At 37.7% G+C, this 17341-nt stretch overlaps 1 protein-coding gene across 1 annotated transcript in view; it reads right to left on the bottom strand.

Moving 5' to 3' along the window:
* MALRD1 (MAM and LDL receptor class A domain containing 1) overlaps window positions 1–17341 on the bottom strand; it is a 595589-nt gene that overhangs the window by 506654 nt on the left and 71594 nt on the right. Inside the window, exons 12-13 of the mRNA XM_069547391.1 lie at window positions 12616–12713; window positions 512–685 (exon numbers count right to left, since the gene is read on the bottom strand). Coding sequence (XP_069403492.1) covers window positions 512–685; window positions 12616–12713 — 272 coding nt within the window. The remainder of the gene's footprint in view (window positions 1–511; window positions 686–12615; window positions 12714–17341) is intronic.

The raw sequence follows: 17341 nt of genomic DNA, 5'->3' as shown, positions 1-17341 counted from the left end.
AGTGTGTGTTCCTCTGATTCCACCATCCAATCTAGTTACTAAACTAGCTCTTTCCAAACATCATCCAGAAGAGAGTCATGTCCAGAAGGGTGGAAGCTGGGGCGCTCATTTGATAAGCTATAGATTCCTTCTTTCATTATTTAACCAAGAAAATGACATAAAAGTGTGATAAAAATTCTCAGTATTAATGGACAGCAAATAGGAGTGCAGCTCAGATTTTTTTCACTACCTTATGTACTGCACCATCCTTATTTAAGAAAATATTTTCCCATTACATTTCTCTTCTCTCTGCCATCCTGTTCAATCCTTACCTCCACTTTTGCTCTGTTTCCACAAGTTAAGTCGTGAGTACTTAGTCAAGATAACTTCTCTACTTATCCCTGACTGTGAATATGCTTGCTTTATTAATATCAGATAAACTTATGGGACATACGTGTTCTACTATTGTCTGGGAAGATCAGCATTAAATAAGCATCTTCTTCTGAGTCGTGTTCATCTCTTACGTGCTTACCTGAAAAGGGAGAGTAGATTCTCCAGCCTTTGCAATGAGATTGATTTTTGCTTGTCGCCATGGAGATTCAGAGATTCCGATTAGATCACTGTGCTTCTGCAAATCGCCATTCAGAGATGTTCTTGTAAAAAGTGAGAGACGTGAATGCTGAGACAAACGATACCAAAACTGCACCTGGTGAAAAGTGTGTTTGAGTGATATAAATATTCCATTTACTTATGCCCACTAGATCTTCTATAATTAAAAATACCCAAAATTACTTTGGTGTTCAATATCATCTTCTTAATTCTCCTCCAAATATGTAGACCCAGAAAATGCTAAGTACATCTTCTGCCAGCCTTTGTGGTCCCTTCTTAAGAGGCTCAAAGCAGTTACATTAACTGGTACTTTAAACACATGCTATAGCGCTGTCTAAAGACATGGGGCACCAGCATCCTGCTCAGACAAGTATGAGGACAAATATTTATCTACATCATTAGGGAACAATTTTAGGACCCTTTTCTCTTGCTTTCTTGCTTCTTATGAATATAGGAAGACACATGTTCTATATCTGACTCAAATTACAAAATCACATACTACTATTCTCTTTGATGTCTTCAAAATTTTCTCAAGTAAAAGAATACTTTTTCTTTAATTCCTGTTTGTTGTGACATTAGCAAAAACCTTGGGAGATCACATAGTATTGTTTATCAATAATTTAATCTAACTAGAAAATGTTCTTTTTGCAGTTAGGGAGCCTAGATTTGATCATTTCGTTTCCTACTCACCATCAATGGTGACACAATCCAAAGGACTGACAGGTTAACGAGGTAGTGGAGAAAACAGAGAGGATTATTTTAGGTGCTGACAGCTGCAGCTATAACATAGAATTCAGCACTATCATTACTCAACCAATATTTACTGACCATTTACTAAGGACTGGACACAAGGCAAGTTGAAAATTAATTGCTTCAGTGGTTGGATGATATAATACAAAATATATCATGAAAAAAAACCCACAAAACCAAGTTCAGACACAACAGCAATTTTTTCTTCCTCTCATTATGCCATAGAGTTCTAATGCTTCATGTTTCAAAGACAGAGCATTGTTCAGAGATGAGGCTCCTGAGAAATGAAATCATTCTCTTTTGACTCAAAGTGACTCCTTTTCAGTTCACTACATTTTAAATTCCTGCTTTTTTTTTCTCTCCCCTTAATCATTGGACTTTTACCTTGCTGCATGGACAGACGTTATTACACGCATTATTTATTTATTTATTTATTTATTACCCCATTTATGGCATTGTGGGTACCAATTTCAGTAGAGATGAAAGTTGAAAAAAATGTGTAATGTCTTCTAAAAAACTGTTTGAAACATCAAGCATTCTCTGTTTCAATGTGGTACACATTTTTTTCAGTGTCTACCGAATTGCCATCACTTGGTCAAAGCACTCTTTCTGATCATCCATTTCATATCAGCTTTTACCACCAAATTCACCTACACTCAGTTCTTGAGGCAAGCCAAGAAACAGAGTCAAATGGAAGTGTTTAATTAAATTCTGTGAAAAGAGAGGCTGTACGGTCCCCTACCACAATTAAATTTTAGATCCCTGCTATAGTTTCAGCATGTTCCAACTTTGTAAATATTCAAAACAGAGCTTTAAACCTAGTTGAAGAGTTGTGCATGCTGCATCAGAATTTCAAGCTGTCAAATTGTCTCTCAGTACATTACCCGTGCGAAGTTAATAGTGCATTAGGAGTAAATGCCAATGGGATCCATATTCAATTGGATAAGAGCTTAGAACTTCACATTTAATTTACTTTTTTAAAAGTGAATTGGCATGATAGAGATTTGAGGAGAATTATTTAGTTTGGTATAGACCAAGAAACCTCCCAGAGTCTCCAAATTTAATACTGGTCAGGGCAAAAATACTGTACAAGAGTTAATACAGCTATGACTTCAGACAGGCACGTAGTCAACATCTGTGGTTCCCACTGTAATACACATTAGTAGTTTAACATTATGTCATGAACTCAAAATCATAATGCACGTTGTTAATTCCTCATAGAACCAACTAGGGCAATTTGCATTTAGTAGGTAGTCGGGTAATAGGTACTAAAGAAAAGAAGGAAGTTTGAGTAGGACTATCAGCATTAGTGTTAAAGTAAAGGTTTATAGGACTTTCTTGGTGGTACAGTGGATAAGAATCCCCCTGCCAATGCAGAGGACACAGGTTCGACTCCTAGTCCAAGAAAATTCCACATGCCATGGAGCAACTAAATCCATACACCACGATGACTAAAGCCCGTGTGCCTGGAGTCTGTACTCCACAAGAGAAGCCGCCGCAACGAGAAGCCTGCACACCACCACCCAGAGTAGCCTCTACTCGCCACAACTAGAGAAAGCTCCCGCAAAGCAAGCAAGACCCAGCACAGCCAAAAATAAATAAATGTCTAAAAACCTTCAGAGAGTGATAGAGAGAGAACCCCCCCTGCCATGTATCGTAAAATGTACAAGAAATCAGGTGTCCTTAGGGACCTCAAAGTTTTATGGGAGAGAACGAAAAGGAACAATTAAGCATATAATGACAAGCATATAAAAACAGTGTGGCTATTTACATGTCAATGAATTCAACAAAATGAAAAATTCACTCTCTCCGTTATCATCACATTTTAAATGCTCAGTAGCTATTTGTAGCTAGTGACTTCCACAGTGGATGCAGAAGACAATTTTCATGACAGAAAATTCTATTAAAAAGAACTATCAAGCATGTATATTAACATCATGTTGTTGTTCTTATTGTTTAGTCACTAAGTCATGTCTGAATCTTTGTAGCCCCATTGACTGCAGCCCATCGGGCTCCTCTCTCCATGGGATTTCCAAGGCAAAAATACTGGAGTGGGTTGCCATTTCCTTCCCCAAGGGATCTTCCTAACCCAATGTTTAAACCAACATCTCTTTCACTAGCAGGTAGATTCTTTACCACTGAGTTACCAGGGAAAGTGAAAGTGAAAGTGAAAATCGATCAGTTGTGTCCGACTCTTTGCGACCCCATGGACTGTAGACTACCAGGCTCTTCCATCCATGGGATTCTCCAGGCAAGAATACTGAAGTGGGTTGCCATTTCCTTCTCCAGGAGATCTTCCTGACCCAGGGATCGAACTCTGGTCTCCCGCATTGCAGGCAAACACTTTAACCTCTGAGCCAACAGGGAAGCCCATGTTAAAATGATAACAACCATTTAAAATGTATTTATTAATTATTGTTTAAAGGAAACCACTATCTTGATTTATGTCTGATTCATTCAAAAGCAGGGATATAGGGACTTCCCTGGTGGTTCAGTGGTTAAGACTGTAAGACTCTGTGCTCCCAGTGCAAGGGGCAAGAGTTCGATCTCTGGTCAGGGAACTAAGACCTGCTGCGCCCCACTGCCAAGAAAAAAAAAAAAAGCAGTTATATAAAATGTTAATATTAAAGGCTTGCTTTTATTTCTTCTGGGTTTTCAGTAAGTTGCATAGCCACAGCTTGGATTGTATGTACAGGGTGACTATGCAAGACACTGAATCAATTTATTTAAGAGAATTTTATGTGGTTTAAAAAGCTTCCAACAAAGCAGTTCCTTTAATTGCAAATTGGAGAGAAAAGAAATGAAGCTCAAATTAGTTTACTGTTTTTAATTGTATTCTCTGATTTTATATTATTTGTATATATTTTTTAAAATACTTAATCATTCATTTTACTATAAAAAGAAAGGACATCTTATCGAGTGACTTATACTATTAGTTACTGAGTGCAGGCTGAATAACTAATCTTGCTATTCTGTTTCTGCAGGGCCCTGTGATATTCCCAGAGGAAAGGCCAGTCTCTGCTAAAAGAATATGATTAGGAACAACTAGGAATTACTTATTAGTAACAGATACAACAGGACATTATTTAGAAGCTCAAAATAATGTCTTCCTTATTTCTCTTTGCTATTTCATTTGATTTGGGTTTGTCTCCAATCGGAACTCTACTCTTCGGATTTTCTGCCTTTTTCCTCAACTTTCTTATGCTCTTGACTCCTTTTGCTTCCCTATGAGGGAGCTTATTGGTCAAATCTTCATATCTTTTCTCATTTTCTCCAAACGCGCAGTTATCTCTGATTTCTCAGCCACAGATATCAACCCCTGTCTGATGTTTCCAACACCTGTTGTATCTTCAAGATCCAGAATAAGACAAAAAAATAAAACATGTATACACCCAAAAAAAAAAAGAGAGAGAGAGAGAAAGAAACAAGATATCTGTAACTCCTCAAAATTCAGCTGGGAATAAGGCCATGTAGCAGAGGGGGAGCATTCATCTGTCTGTCTCATACATCCTCCTTTATCATTACCAGAATACTAGAGTACAAGAAATCTGGAGTGGGTTGCCATCCCCTTCTCCAGGGGATCTTCCTGACCTGGGGACTGAACCCAGGTCTACTGTATCACAGGCAATGCATAGAGACCTGGGTTCAGTCCCTGGGTTGGGAAGATCCCCTGGAGAAGGGCATAGCAACCCACTTCAGTATTCTTGCCTGGAGAATCTCATGGACAGAGGAGCCTGGTGGGCTACTGTCCATAGTGTTGCAGAGAGTCAGACATGACTAAGTGACTAACACTACTACCACTATAGTGATTCTTATGACTCTGAGTCATAATCATGCTTTTGATCGACTTTTTTATCTGAATGAGCTTAAGTGGAAGTTTGCAGTCTTCAGTAAAATATAATCTTTTCTCATCTAAATGATTAATCTGGGTGTGTTTTAACCATGTCCAATAAGAAAGAATATCTGCTCAACCTTTCCTCAAAATCCATTGCTTCCTCTAGAATAGGTAACACGCATGCATGCATGCAAAGTCGCTTCAGCTGTGTCCAATCCTGTGTGTTCCGAAGGGCTGCAGCCTGCCAGGCTCCTCTGTCCATGGGACTCTCCAGGCAAGAATACATGGCAAGCCACTCTAGTTCAACCCAGGAACAAACCCCAGTCTTCTACATCTAACCTGCACTGGCAGGCAGGTTCTTTACCACCAGTGCCACTGGGGAAGCTCAGGATCTCTAACATGATCTAACACTATCCTTGGAGTAAAGAAAACAGAGAACAAATCATGACGGCACCATTTCAAGCCCCACCACGAATTTCCTAAATTTCTCTCCAATAAGACTTCATCACTCTACTAGGGGAACATGATAAGACATAGCCTTTTAAAACTCATTGAGAGGGTTGCTACAAGTGGGTTATCACTGTTACATTTTATATTGTTAAATGTTATATATCTTATATGTTATATATCTTATATGTTTAATTTATATGTTGTTACATTATACATTACATATAATTACAGATAATATTACATATTGGGCTTCCGTGGTAGCTCAGATGGTAAAGAATCTGTCTGGAATGCAGGAGACCTGGGCTTGATCCTGGGTCAGGAAGATCTTCTGGAGAAGGTAATGGCTACCCATTCTGGTATTACATATATTTTTATCATGCTGTGAAGCACTTAACACTGAACTGCTATTAGTATCCTTCACTAAATTCTATATTTTGGCAAATATTTTCCATATTACAACAAACATGTGTTTCTATTGTCCCTTTAGTATCCACAGGGAGTATGGAAGTAACAGGTGTGCACTGAGTCAGAGAAAGAACATTTACACTTGTATGTGTGCACTCAGGAGTCTCAGAAAAATTATTTTTCTTTTAATTCCTTGAACTTGAACCAAATGACAACTCACATGTCTCTCTCTGCACTGGCTGCTGGGATACTTCGATTCAAACATGTAGCCTGGCCCTCAAACTTTATTTTTGGAACCAGTCTATCTTTTGTTTCATCAATCTTTTTCCTGATATACCCACTCACTTTTTTTTAATTTTAAGAATTTTTTAATTAAAGACTATTAGAATAGCAAATATGTGTTCAGGAATTTAGAACAAACAAAAGACAAACATAGCATTGAAAGCAAAAGCTTCATGTTATCAGTCCTGCTGTATTTAATTGTGAAGTGAGATATTTGGTCTTTCAAACAGTAACTCAGATATGAGAGCTCAGAAAATATTAATATTCTCACAAACCTCTTTCATATTCTATATTTCCTGATTTATTAAAAACAGTAAGAGTATTTCAACAGCAATAAGAAATACTAAGCTTCTGGCTTCCACATGTTCTGTGTGTCCTGTCTCCTGGCTATTTTAAGGAAAAATGCCAAATTTCCACCAGTGACTAAAGGAGCTTTTGAAGCTTTTAATAAAAATCCACACCTTGAATACTGCTTAGCTGCAGGACCAGTTCTGTATGTTGGTGCCATGTGTGGTCTACACATAAAGTACAAGGTAATTCATGCAAAATGACCCTAAAAGTCTGTTAGAAAAAGTTTCAAAAGAAAGCTTCATATTCCTTTAAAGTCCTTTCAAAAAAATATTCTTAGCTGCATTAGCCTGATATGATTATGTAGAGAAAAAATCATATTTCATAAAATGAAAGCTTTACTCATATCAAAGTTCCCCACTTTGCTTATCTCACTGCCCCTCTTTATTATTTTATTACAAAGAACATTTGCTATTCCATGAATACAGCTATGATCAATAGGTTCCAATTAGGAAGATCAGCAGCATTTTCTGGTTACCGAAGAAGATGAGAATTTTTCTGTTAGCTTATTTTGTAACTTTCATGAAAGAAAGAAACATCACCACAGACTTCTAAAAAAGTAAATAGTATATTCTTAGAATACTCCTATGGGAGAGAACTTAGGCTATGCGCCTCTCAGACTATGAACAACCTATAACAATCGAATAATAATTCTAAGCTGGAAAGCACTATGAAGTAATCCAAATATCCATCCTTCTAACTCAAAGATTCCTAACATTTAAGCAGATGCAGTTAAAAGGGAACAAAGATTTCCGCTGGCAGTCTGCAACCTCTTATTTTTCCACAAATCAAGGCAAGCCCCTAAATCAGTATCTGAGAACAAAGGTGGTGGACTTTGTTCTGAGAGACAAACAACAAAGCATCTAAATTGCTCATTGCTTTTACTGAGGCTCCACCCCAATAGCTCCCATAGGTAAGCTCCAAATTTAAGCCACAATAAAGAAAAATGTCCTCAAGTGGAAACAAACATAAATTGTGGGTCAATCCCAATGACCGCAAATTAATGGCTACCCACACACAACCATGAGAAATGCAAATCATATTGAAAAAGAGGAGAGCTGTATGATTTCTTCATGAGTCTCAGAATTTCTAATAAGTTCTTAATGTTAGTTTTCATACTTCTGTAAAAGAGGCAGAATTAATACATTCCATTCCTTTTAATCCAGTGTCTTTAATGAATTTAACAACAGCAATTGCATTACTTGGGTATGTGATCTTGAATTAAAGTTCAGTAAGTCTGTAAAGTGCTTTTAAAGAATAATAAATGTTTTACAAGTTCTCCAAAAATAATCTATATCTATCACATCAGATTTAATTAAAATAAACAAAGGTGGTAGAGTCTAGAGTCCAAGTGGGTAAGATGGAGGTGAAGTTCAGGCCATTGTTTTAATCCAAATTCTCACAGATATGGACAACAAAAAAAAAAAAAAACAAAGGAAAAAAACAGAGTAGGACAATCTATTAAGAGTTGCAGGCACTCTCAGTCAGGCTTATATCAAGCTGAAAGTATAATTAAATTTACACCTCTGAATGATCTGTAATTTATCACCAGGAATGCCTGAATTAATTCTGTAACCCTGCATTTCCAGGCAATGAATTTAGTGTGTGGAACTACTGATCCCTTCATTATTTTCTGATAAGCAAAGGGAGAAGAAGAAAGCTGAAATCTACAGGCTCAGAGACATGTCGCTGCTGCTGCTGCTAAGTCGCTTCAGTCATGTCCGACTCTGTGCGACCCCATAGATGGCAGCCCACCAGGCTCCCCCATCCCTGGGATCCTCCAGGCAAGAACCCTGGAGTGAGTTGCCATTTCCTTCTCCAGCGCATGAAAGTGAAAAGTGAATGTGAAGTCTCTCAGTCGTGTCCGACTCTTAGGGACCCCATGGACTGCAGCCTACCAGGCTCCTCCTCCATGGGATTTTCCAGGCAGGACTACTGGAGTGGGGTGCCATTGCCTTCTCTGCAGAGACATGTTAGAACTCTCAAAAGGATAAAAACTTCTAATGGAAACATTAGTGTTATGGAAAAATGAAAGGATTATGTTTATTGAACACCTACTATGTCCCAAATACTTTCCCAGATCCTGTATTTAATCACATTTGAATTCTCACAACCATGTGAAGAGGTTTACTAACACTATGCTTCCAGAGTGGACACTGAGTCTCAAAGCATATCATCTGTAGCAGAAGTGAAACTGGAACCAGATTCATCTGACTCCAAAGTTCCCTTGCCTTCTTCTCTGTTATGCTGTGGGAATGAACTGAGAGTTTTACCCCTTCAGTCAGTTCAGTTCAGATTAGTCACTCAGTCGTGTCCGACTCTTTGTGACCCCATGAATCGCAGCACACCAGGCCTCCGTGTCCATCACCATCTCCTGGAGATCACTCAGACTGACGTCCATTGAATCCGTGATGCCATCCAGCCATCTCATCCTGGGTCATCCCCTTCTCCTCCTGCCCCCAATCCCTCCCACCATCAGTCTTTTCCAATGAGTCAACTCTTCGCATGAGGTGGCCAAAGTCCTGGAGCTTCAGCTTTAGCATCATTCCTTCCAAATAACAGCCAGGACTGATCTTCTTCAGAATGGACTGGTTGGATCTCCTTGCAGTCCAAGGGACTCTCAAGAGTCTTCTCCAACACCACAGTTCAAAAGCATCAATTCTTCGGCACTCAGCCTTCTTCACAGTCCAACTCTCACATCCATACATGACCACAGGAAAAAACATAGCCTTGACTAGACGGACCTTAGTCGGCAAAGTAATGTCTCTGCTTTTGAATATACTATCTAGGTTGGTCATAACTTTTCTTCCAAGGAGTAAGCATCTTTTAATTTCATGGCTGCAGTCACCATCTGCCATGATTTTGGAGCCCAAACAAATAAAGTCTGACACTGTTTCTACTGTTTCCCCATCTATTTCCCATGAAGTGATGGGACCAGATGCCATGATCTTCGTTTTCTGAATGTTGAGCTTTAAGCCAACTTTTTCACTCTCCTCTTTCACTTTCATCAAGAGGCTTTTTAGCTCCTCTTCACTTTCTGCCATAAGGGTGGTGTCATCTGCATATCTGAGGTTATTGGTATTTCTCCCAGCAATCTTGATTCCAGCTTGTGTTTCTTCCAGTCCAGTGTTTCTCATGATGTACTCTGCATAGAAGTTAAATAAGCAGAGTGACAATATACAGCCTTGATATACTCCTTTTCCTATTTAGAACCAGTCTGCTGTTCCATGTCCAGTTCTAACTGTCGCTTCCTGACCTGCATATAGACTTCTCAAGAGGCAAGTTAGGTGGTCTGGTATTCCCATCTCTTTCAGAATTTTCCACAGTTGATTGTTATCCACACAGTCAAAGGCTTTGGCCTAGTCAATAAAGCAGAAATAGATGTTTTTCTGGAACTCTCTTGCTTTTTCCATGATCCAGTGGATGTTGGCCATTTGATCTCTGGTTCCTCTGCCTTTTCTAAAACCAGCTTGAACATCAGGGAGTTCGCGGTTCATGTATTGCTGAAGTCTACTTGGAGAATTTTCAGCATTACTTTACTAGCATGTGAGATGAGTGCAATTGTGTGGCAGTTTGAGCAATCTTTGGCATTGCCTTTCTTTGGAATGGGAATGAAAACTGACCTTTTCCAGTCCTGTGGCCACTGCTGAGTTTTCCAAATTTGCTGGCATATTGAGTGCAGCACTTTCACAGCATCATCTTTCAAGATTTGAAATAGCTCAACTGGAATTCCATCACCTCCACTAGCTTTGTTGGTAGTGATGCTTTCTAAGGCCCACTTGACTTCACATTCCAAGATGTCTGGCTCTAGATTAGTGATCACATCATCATGATTATCTGGGTCATGAAGATCTTTTTTGTACAGTTCTTCCATGTATTCTTGCCACCTCTTCTTAATATCTTCTGCTTCTGTTAGGTCCATATCATTTCTGTCCTTTATTGAGCCCATCTTTGCATGAAATGGTCCCTTGATATCTCTAGTTTTCTTGAAGAGATCTCTAGTCTTTCCATTTCTGTTGTTTGCCTCTATTTCTTTGCATTGATCGCTGAAGAAGGCTTTATCTCTTCTTGCTATTCTTTGGAACTCTGCATTCAGATGCTTATATCTTTCCTATTCTCCTTTGCTTTTTGCCTCTCTTCTTTTCACAGCTATTTGTAAGGCCTCCCCAGACAGCCATTTTGCTTTTTTGCATTTCTTTTCCATGGGGATGGTCTTCATCCCTGTCTCCTGTACAATGTCACGAACCTCATTCCATAGTTCATCAGGCACTCTATCTATCAGATCTAGTCCCTTAAATCTATTTCTCACTTCCACTGCATAATCATAAGGGATTTGATTTAGGTCATACCTGAATGGTCTAGCGGTTTTCCCTACTTTCTTCAATTTAAGTCTGAATTTGGCAATAAGGAGTTCATGATCTGAGCCAAAGTCAGCTCCCGGTCTTGTTTTTGTTGACTGTATAGAGCTCCTCCATCTTTGGCTGCAAAGAATATAATCAATCTGATTTCGGTGTTGACCATCTGGTGATGTCCATGTGTAGAATCTTCTCTTGTGTTGTTGGAAGAGGGTGTTTGCTATGACCAGTGCATTTTCTTGGCAAAACTCTATTAGTCTTTGCCCTGCTTCATTTTGCATTCCAAGGCCAAATTTGCCTGTTACTCCAGGTGTTTCCTGACTTCCTACTTTTGCATTCCAGTTCCCTATAATGAAAAGGACATCTTTTTTGGGTGTTAGTTCTAAAAGATCTTGTAGGTCTTCATAGAACCGTTCAACTTCAGTTTCTTCAGCATTACTGGTTGGAGCATAGACTTGGATAACTGTGATATTGAATGGTTTGCCTTGGAGACGAACAGAGATCATTCTGTCATCTTTGAGATTGCATCTAAGTATTGCATTTTGGACTCTTTTGTTGACCATGATGGCTACTCCATTTCTTCTGAGGGATTCCTGCCCACAGTAGTAGATGTAGTGGTCATCTGAGTTAAATTCACCCATTCCAGTCCATTTTAGTTCACTGATTCCTAGAATGTTGATGATCACCCTTGCCATCTCTTGTTTGACCACTTCCAATTTGCCTTGAGTCATGGACCTGACATTCCAGGTTCCTATGCAATATTGCTCTTTACAGCATCGGATCTTGCTTCTCTTACCAGTCACATCCACAACTGGGTATTGTTTTTGCTTTGGCTCCATCCCTTCATTCTTTCTGGAGTTATTTCTCCACTGATCTCCAGTAGCATATTGGGCACCTACTGACCTGGGGAGTTCCTCTTTTGGTATCCTATCATTTTGCCTTTTCCTACTGTTCATGGGGTTCTCAAGGCAAGAATACTGAAGTGGCTTGCCATTCCCTTCTCCAGTGGACCACATTCTGTCAGGCCTCTCCACCATGACCCACCTGTCTTGGGTTGCCCCGCAGGCATGGCTTGGTTTCATTGAGTTAGACAATGCTGTGGTCCTAGTGTGATTAGATTGACTACCCCTTTGTCTGTGTTTAGCAGCATCAGAAGGACTAACTGAGAAACTAAACTTCTGGAAATATATTTATTTTTCCTGAACATATTTGTCTTTATTTATTCACCCTTTCATCTTTTTATCAATGGAATTTGTTAAACTGCTTTTATTTTCCTCAATTATTAGCAACATTTCTGGCCAAAATAACAAGCAGCTGGCGCAATGTGTATCCACAGCTTTAAATTATTGAAAGAACTACATGGAAAGAATACAAAATGATAGAAATATTTTTGAATAGGCCCCCCAAACAAAGGGTGCAAGTTATACGCTATAAATGTCTTTTGGAATGACATGACATTTCCTGTTGAAATAGCTCACACAAATCTCTCAATACATCATGAAAATAGTAGTAAAACATAGGAGGCATTTACTAGCTGGAGTAACCCAAGCCTAACAGTTTATAACCACAGACTAGCCAATGAATATTCCAGTAATTGGTTACCTGACATGGGGTAGAGGCAGTGACTGATCTTGTAAGAACAGGACTTCCAAGCTTGGCCACTGCAGGTGGTTGATGCGCCCCAAAATAAATAAATGATCCTGCAAAAACAAACATAAAAAGTCATGTGGATGAAAGTTCTCTTGTACATTTGGCAGTTCTTTGCTCTAATAGCTCAACCGTGCATACATATTCAACTATCAATCAGATAAAGAAAATTACGTTTTTACTTCTTTACCATTACGTTCCATAGATAACCACGAATTGCTTTGATATGGATAACATTAAATATTTGAAATAAAATCTCATTGATGAAAAATAAGCTCTTGATCTAAATTCTATCAATGAACATGTTTTATTGGCTTAACTCAAGTCACAGTTTGAAATTAAATGAAGCTTGTAAGTTTACAATTAGATATTCAGCATGCCCTTAGAAAATTCCTAGGAGATCTTTACTTGCAAGTTTCTTCTGGATGTACCGAAGGATGAGAGCCTATAGAATGAGCTTGGTTTCTCCTGGGGCTTACATGTTTGTCATTGTTGTCTGTGCTAGTGGGAATGAAAGCTTAATTAAAGATGTAATCTGAGTGTTAACAAAATAACTGCTTTTAGGTTTTAACTACAATGGAAGTGCTAATGGCAAATGTACAGGGGGGATAACATCTCTTAGCAGCTCGAAAGATCACACGTTCAGAAAAGTAGTCAGGGTAGCCTCCCTGAATAATGAAAATTTACAAGGTAGTCTATGCCGCACAATGTCAAGGTCTGATCCTGCCCTTTGATAATCACAAAGTGATGGGCAACCTGTAAAGACAACTATTTTGATGAAATAAAACACATTCAGAAGGGAATTTTCTTAGCCAGATCAGCACTGACTGCACAGAATGAAAAGGATTTCATAATTAAATGTGTTTCAGGTACCACCACATGTTTAACCAGACTACCATGGCTGCAAGTCAGCAGTGCAGTCTCTGAGTGAGAAAAACAGAACCCAGTTCCTATGGGCCTTAAATCCAAATCCAATTGGGAAGGATAATGCCTACTCTTCCCAACTCCAGACTACGAGTAATAGAAAGAGTATATGAGTTCATTAAATTCTCTATTTCACCTTTGAAAGAGTAGGAAAATATGACTTTGAAAAATTATTCCCCCTTAAAAATCCTCAGGTTCAAGTAAAAATCAACTGAATATTGCCAAAAGACTAATAAAAATTCTAAACATTAACAATATTCAAAGATCTTATTCCTCTGGTCATTTAAAACAATATGGACAATTTTAAACAAGCAGTTAATGAAGGATGAAACACACAAACATCAAAACTCCAAAATCTAAAAGAAGCAAAAGGTTTGAACAAGTTGATTATCCCACAAAATTAACTGGAAAAGTGATAGGAAAACAATCTACCAGGGTGTATGGCCCCACCGTTTATTTTATTTAATTTTTAAAGAATAAATATTTGCACATCACTTGCATATATCATAGGTTTTAGAAAAATATGAACAGTTCCTTGACTCATTTTATGATGCCAGATATCTCTAATGTTAAGAATGATGAAAAGAGAATTAAACTACAGCTCAATATCACTCATGATCATAGACACAAAGCTCTAATTAAAATGTCTCAATTGCATTTGCAATTCTTAAAAAAAAATGCTGTGTCTCGACCAATGAGATTTCCAAGAATAGAAGTTTGGTTTAACAGTCTTATCAACATAGTCAATAAGATCAAGTGGAGTGAAGTGAAGTGGCTCAGTCGTGTCCGACTCTTTGCGACCCCATGGACTGTAGCCTACCAGGCTCCTCTGTCCATGGGATTTTCCAGGCAAGAACACTGGAGTGGATTGACACTTCCTTCTCCAGGGGATCTTCCCGACCCAGGGATCGAACCCGGGTCTCCTGCATTGTAGACAGACGCTTTACCATCTGAGCCACCAGGGAAGTCCAATAAGATCAAAGTAAAGAGTGAAATAATAGAGTCAAAGTGAAAGTGAAAGGGAAGTTGCTCAGTCATGTCCAACTCTGCAACCCATGACTGTAGTTGGCCAGGCTCCTCCATCCATGGGATTTTCCAGGCAAGAATACTGGACTGGGTTGCCATTTCCTTCTCCAGAGGATCTTCCTGACTCAGGGATCAAACCTGGGTCTCCTGCATTACAGGCAGACTCTTTACCGTCTGAGCCACCAGGGAATCCCTTATAAACAAATATTGAAAAGACTGTGAAAAATAGTCATTCATTCCCGATAACCTCAATAAAATGTTAAAAAGAAACAATAAAGATTAAAGATTTATCTCAAAATAAATAATGTCTTGAATGGCCAACTACAAAATTAATTATAATGAGAAACTACCTAGAAAATTCTGTCACCATTACTAATTAGAGGAAATATTAGTAAGATAATATTACTTATCTTAGAGTAATATTATCTCAGGTCTAGCAAATGTGCAAGTCAAGAAAATAAAATTTCTAGTAAATACAACAGAAAAGTAGAGATAGCATTCCATGTGTATTGCCAATAATGTAATTGTAAAATCAGAAACCCCAACAGATTCTCTTTTAATAAAAACAGGTATCAATAAGAGAATTTACTCCAATACTCTTGCCTGGCAAATCCCAGGGGGCGGGGGAGCCTGGTGGGCTGCAGAATATGGGGTCACACAGAGTCGGACACGACTGAAGTGACTTAGCAGCAGCAGCAAGGTAAATTCGAACAGCGAAATACTTCTACATTATTTTATTTATTTTAGCAATAAGACACTGAATATAGAATGATAAGAAATATTCTACTCACAGTTAACAATGATAATACAAGATATGTAGGAATAAATTTAACAAGAAAAGGACAGGACTTGTATGAAGAACATCATAAAACTCCATGAAAAACTATAAGACTTCTGATTAAGTGAAAAGAGATAACATTTTTTAGATGAAAAGATAATATTATGAAAATATTACATTAGTGAAAACTGATGTGGAAGCTAAATGCCATCTAGAGAACGTTTTAACCAGATGCCTGAAAAACAGATCGTATTGACAAAATTTATATATGCAGGTAGAGCCTAAAGAGAAGGAACTCTGACCCCAGGCCCGTATACTTCCAGAAATATATCTCTGGATTTATTTTCTTACAAGCCTGCACCGCAGAATGCTCTGAGTTAAGAGACCTATGGAATTATAGCATACTAAAGAGACTATTCCTGTTCATCTTAACTGTTCTTCGTAAAACTATTCTTGTAAAACTCTTGTAACCCCAGAGGGGCTAGCTGACCAGCACAGCATAAAAATAAAGAATGGAGGAGTCAGCCTCCCCAGGCTACGCTGTGCAGGCCAGCCTCAACCTCACCTTTTGCAAAGGATGCACCCGTTTTAATGCAATATGGCCTAAAAAGGATTCCTTAGACGCTGTGAGAACATTAGAAAATAAACCTTATAATGAATTTAGGTAAAAATATCACAAATATACCATTATGCAGGAAGAAATCATAAATAAAACCAGTCAAAAGAAGTTTGCGTCAGGAATACAAGGGTGGTTTAATATTTGAAAAAATCATTCTTTTTATTATAAACAAAAAAGATAATATCACAATGATGATTATCACAATATGTTCTGAAAAGCATACACCCAGTTTTAACAGATTAATTTATATATATACATACACACACACACACACATATACATAAACTTTAACACTACAAATAGAAACATCTTTATCTGATACAAAACAACCTTTAAGTAACTATAGTATTCAAGGCTGAATTATTGACAGTTTTTCCCCTCAAGAGGAATAAGACAAGCACAGCAAGCAGCTATCACCAGCTCTAGTCAACATTTTTCCAGAGGTCCTTGTCAGAGCAATAAAACTGAAGATAGAGAGTTTAAGATTTAGAAAGAAGGAAATAAAATTGTCAATCTTTGAAGACAAAATAATTATGAGCCCATAATTTATAAATTCTTAACTATAATTTTAAAATAAGCAAGGTCCTTGAACACAAGGTCAATATTTTAAAATATAACTACATTTATATATACAGCAACAACTCCCAAAATTAAGTTTTTAAAATGTGACATTTACATGTTTGGGAATGCATGTAAGAATTAAAGATTTTAAAATGTAAAAAATAAAAAACTAAAAAAAAAAAAAGGATAAAAAAATAAATAAAATGTGACATTTACAATAGCTGCAAAAATTTAAAAAACCTAAGGAAATATTAGCAAACTATTTTTAAAATCTATACACTGACACTTCAAATATAGCGAAATTAAAGATCTAAATAAATGGAAAAAATTAGAAACATTTGAAAAAGATCATCTTTCCATGAAATACAAATCAAGGTTACATATGAGAAATCATTTTTTACACATAAATTTTTTTTTAATTACAAGAATAGCATGTCTATTGATGGCGGACAAATAGAAAACAGTACTCCTTTTGCTTCTGGAATTTTAAGTATTAAAATTTTGAAAGAAAGCACATTTCTGTAAAAAAAATAGGAGTATCACTGTTAGTTATTTACTGCATAGAATTAAAGATCCCCATATAAGAAAATGCATACCAGTATAGATTTTGCAGCATTGTCATAATATTTTTATCCAATAAGAGGTTGGCTAGATATATTACAGCATGCCCAGACCAAATAAATTAAGCAAATTAACAAAAGGAATTAGGCTTTTTTTCTGTTTTAAGGCAAGGTTGAATATCAGGCATCAGATTTAGTCTTCTATCTCACACT

This window comes from Ovis canadensis, chromosome 13 (genome assembly GCF_042477335.2).
Source record: "Ovis canadensis isolate MfBH-ARS-UI-01 breed Bighorn chromosome 13, ARS-UI_OviCan_v2, whole genome shotgun sequence".
Classification (NCBI taxonomy): domain Eukaryota; kingdom Metazoa; phylum Chordata; class Mammalia; order Artiodactyla; family Bovidae; genus Ovis; species Ovis canadensis.
Note: the sequence above shows the minus strand (reverse complement) of the source record. Positions and strands in the feature narration are given on the sequence as shown.